Consider the following 4,202-nt stretch of genomic DNA (forward strand, 5'->3'; position numbering starts at 1 on the left):
TGTTGACTCAGCATCCGGGGTGGGGCGCCATACCCCTTATAAGGCTGGCGTCCCTGAATACTGTGCCCGTTTCTGCACCCAAGATTCTTTCCTGTCACCTCAGCTCGGAGTCCGTGTCTCCGTCTACGCAGCAGCCAGTGAGTCCGCGCTGCCCGGCTACGGCAGATTACCAACAAGCAGCTGATTCAGGCCCGGGCTCTCAGAGCTCTCTGCCCGGAGCAGCTTGTACCCAGAGCCGGGCGGGGGTGGGGGTGGGGTGGGGGTTGGGGGGACTTTCAAGAGGTCTTGGAGGCCCAGAGCAGGGAGGGGACCCGGGAGATGGGGCAGGAGGGTGCACCACTCTGAACCCTAGTCAGCCCCCTTCTCCCAACTAACATCCTTCTCCTGTGATCCCCAGTGCCGCCATACACCATTGTCTACTTCCCAGTTCGAGGTAGGAGCCAGGGACTGCAGGAATGGGAGGTCTCGGGTAGGGGCTGCAGCCTACCCTTCCCGTCCACTCTGGGGAAATTCCAGTTCATCTTTGACCCTTTTCCTGATTGCAAGGCTGTGCCTCTCTCACTATGCCCAGGCCTAGGTTGCTTGAGGCTAGGCCTATACATTGTCCCCAAACCCTTGCCCTGTCCCTCCACACAGGACGCTGTGAGGCCATGCGCATACTGCTGGCTGACCAGGGCCAGAGCTGGAAGGAGGAGGTGGTTACTGTAGAAACCTGGAGGAAAGGTTCGCTCAAGTCCACCTGTGTGAGTGACGCACCTGTTTGGGGGCCTTAGGAGGGCTGTTGCTGGGAGACCGCAGCCTCACCAAGCTTTTCCCCCTCTCCCAGTTGTATGGGCAGCTCCCTAAATTTGAGGATGGAGACCTCACCCTGTACCAATCTAATGCCATCTTGAGGCACCTGGGCCGATCCTTGGGTGAGTCCTGAACCTTGGGTGGTCCAGCTGGTGGGAAGGATGGTGGTGGTGGTGGGAGCATCAGTCATCATTTCAGGGTGTCTGCCCTCCCAGCCACGCCCATTTTATTCCAGTTTAGACAGCACAGCAGGGACACACAAGAGATTATTATACTTGTTCAAGTTGCAGCTGTGGTCTGCCTGCCACCACTTCCTGTTGCCTCTCATAAGCTCTGGGCTCACATGACTGCCCATATCCCCCTCCCTCCCAGCCTGGGACCTGCAGACAGCCTTATGCCTGGGGGAAGGGGAAATGCTGTCATGATGCTGTCTCTCCCAACCTGCAGGGCTTTATGGGAAAGACCAGAGGGAGGCTGCCCTGGTGGATATGGTGAATGATGGGGTGGAAGACCTTCGCTGCAAATACATCACCCTCATCTACACCAAATATGTGAGTGTGTGTGTCGGGGGGAGGGGGGGGGGCTGTGTAAGCAAAGGGGCTTTGTGCACTTTTGACTCCACCCTTCCCCTCCCTGTGTCAGAGCCCCAGAGCCAGGCTGGCACCAGGTGAGGAGAACCAGTGGACCGCTTCAGGAGCAGGAGGGGCTGGTGGTAGCAAATAGGAAGCCCACAAGTGTGTGGGTGTGTGCATAGGGGCAGAACATGAGGAGACAGAGCTTGAGGCAGCAGGCCAGGTCCAAAAGCCCTTGAACCAGCTGGATTGGACCCTGGCGGGGCCTGGGAAGATGGGGTGGTAGAAGCTGTTGAAGACTCTGTTCCTGGCTGGGTGTAGATGTGAAGCACAGAATAACCCTCAGAGGTGCTGGCTCTGAGAGTTTTATAATAGGAAAGCTGACAGATCTTAACTGGGGGCAGTAGCACACCCCTGCAATCACTGTAGTTGGGAAGGCTGAGGCAGGAGGACTACTCCCAGTTCAAGGCCAAGCCTGCACTATAGTATGAATTGTTTAGGCCAGCCTAGGGTATGGAGGGAGATTTTAGCAGGGATGGAATGGAAGAATAGAGTGGGAAAGAATTAGCAGCTGAGGTGAACGAGACCAGGTCATAGCCTGGCTATGGAGAGCAGTCAGGGGACTGGCTAAGGCTCCTGTTTCCAGGCAGCCCAAGTGGTAGTTAATGCTAGGGGCATGTCTTTGGGGGTGGGGTATGTCTAGAAAGGGTAGAATTCATTACAGGGCAGCAGGATTCCAGTGCCCACTGCACTGTGCACATGATGGTACAGCTTTGGGTGTCTCCCTGGCAGGAGGAGGGCAAGGATGACTATGTGAAGGCCCTGCCTGGACACCTGAAGCCCTTTGAGACCCTGCTGTCCCAGAACCAAGGGGGCAAAGCCTTCATCGTGGGTGACCAGGTGAGCACTTCTGTGTTGCCTTATAAAGACAAGTAGGAGCCATTTGTAAAATGGAACAGAACCACCCCAGGTAGGGGCGCCCCTCCCCCAGCTCTCTGCTCCTCTGCCCCAGCCTGCTCTCACCTGTTGATATCCGTGCCTTCCACCCTTGCAGATCTCCTTTGTGGATTACAACTTGCTAGATCTGCTGCTGATCCACCAGGTCCTGGCCCCTGGCTGCCTGGACAACTTCCCCCTGCTCTCTGCCTATGTGGCACGGCTTAGTGCCCGGCCCAAGATCAAGGCCTTCCTGTCCTCCCCTGACCATGTGAACCGTCCCATTAATGGCAATGGCAAGCAGTAATGGACAGAAGAAACAGCATCTGTCTGTCCCCTTTTCTATGGCTAATAAAGTTTGTAGACAAAGAGGTGCTGAATGTGCTGTTTCCTGGACAAGGGATTCTGGAACCCCACAGTCGTCAGACTGGGAAAGGGCAGAGGACCAGGAAGCTTGCATACAAGGGTGGGACCAGGGCATAATCCTGCTGTTTGCTGACTTTTTGAAACAGGAAGAGGGGAGAAAAGAAATAGGAGATTGGGCTGGGCAGTGGTGACACACACCTTTAATCCTGGCCCTTGGGGGGCAGAGGCAAGCAGATATCTGTGAGTTTAAGGCCAGCCTGGTCTACGAAACAAGTTCCAGGACAGCCAGAGCTGCTACACAGAGAAACCCTGTCTTGAAAAAACCAAACAAGAAAAAAGAAAGAGGGAAATAGGAGGAGGAATAATCTAACATCTAGTGAGGAGGAGCTCAGGTCAACTTGCCAGTCAGGCCCAGGAACACACAACAGAACACCTGGCCACAAGCCAGAGTCAGTTCCCTGGCCTAGGTCAAGCTGAAGCACTGTGACCCCAGACTGGCCTGGTGGGGGTCACAAACTATATAGAGGAGCTCTGCTTGGTTTGCTGGCGATTTGTGGATTTTGTTGCACCCTAAACACACAAGCCAAGATGTGTTAGCAAGAGTTCTCAGAGTAAGTAAGAGATTAACGAAAAGGTAAAATCTTTAAACACATCTAACCTTTTGGTGACTTTTGTTTGTTGTTTTTGTTTTTGCTTTTTTTTTTTTTTTTGAGTCAGGGTTTCTCTATGTAGCTTTGTAGAGCAGGCTGGCAAAACTCAGAGATTTGCCTGCCTCTGCCTCCAGGTGTGCACCACCACAGCCCAGCTTTTTTTACTGAGAATCACAGTAAGAAGGAACAGAGCCAGGTGTCACAACTCATGCTTGTAATCACAACTCGGAGGCAAGATTACCTTGAGTTCAAGGCCAGCCTGGGCTATAAACAGGGGTATGTGTGCCTTGAGAGATGGCTCAGTGGTTAGCAGGACATATTCCTCTTGCAGGGGACCAGAGTTTGGCTTCCAGCACCCATGTCAGACAGTTCAGACACTTCTACCTCCATGTCCAGGGCATTTGACATTCTTCTAGCCTCGCTGGGTACCCACATACACTCAAACACACATTAAAAAAAAGAAAAAAAAAAAAGAGGGGAGGAGGAGAGGGAGAGGGAACTGGGATTGACATGTAAAACAAGCTTGTTTCTAATTTAAATTTAAAAACAGGAAAAAGAAAAATGAAAAAATGGTACTGAGAGGATTTTTTTTAAACCAACTGAAACTCATTCTATTTTAGTTAATTAAAGTTTTACCACAGGCAGAGGTTCTGCATGGCTTTAATTCCAGTACTCAGGAGGCAGATCTCTGTGAGTTCAAGGCCAGCCTGATCTACAAAGTCAGTTTTAGGACGGCCAGAGCTGTTACACAGAGAAGCCCTATCTCAAAAAAAAAAAAAAAAAAAAAAAAAAAAGTTTTACACAAGTCAAGAGGTTTTCATAAGGGAATGAAGATGAAAGACCCCCGAAGAGGTACTTTCGTAGAGGGAGACCCGAACCCAGGAAT

The 4,202-nt window shown here is 52.1% G+C and overlaps 1 protein-coding gene across 1 annotated transcript; it reads left to right on the forward strand.

The window, feature by feature from the left end:
* Positions 1-397: 397 nt before the first annotated feature.
* Positions 398-2,607, forward strand: Gstp1 (glutathione S-transferase, pi 1; the record flags this gene model as incomplete). The annotated part of the gene is given in 6 exon segments (NM_001246744.1): positions 398-433; positions 637-743; positions 827-914; positions 1,240-1,343; positions 2,157-2,264; positions 2,419-2,607. Coding segments are annotated over 6 exon segments (632 nt in total), but the record flags the coding sequence as incomplete, so codon positions are not given.
* Positions 2,608-4,202: the final 1,595 nt, after the last annotated feature.

This window comes from Cricetulus griseus, chromosome 3 (assembly GCF_003668045.3).
Source record: "Cricetulus griseus strain 17A/GY chromosome 3, alternate assembly CriGri-PICRH-1.0, whole genome shotgun sequence".
NCBI classification, from domain to species: domain Eukaryota; kingdom Metazoa; phylum Chordata; class Mammalia; order Rodentia; family Cricetidae; genus Cricetulus; species Cricetulus griseus.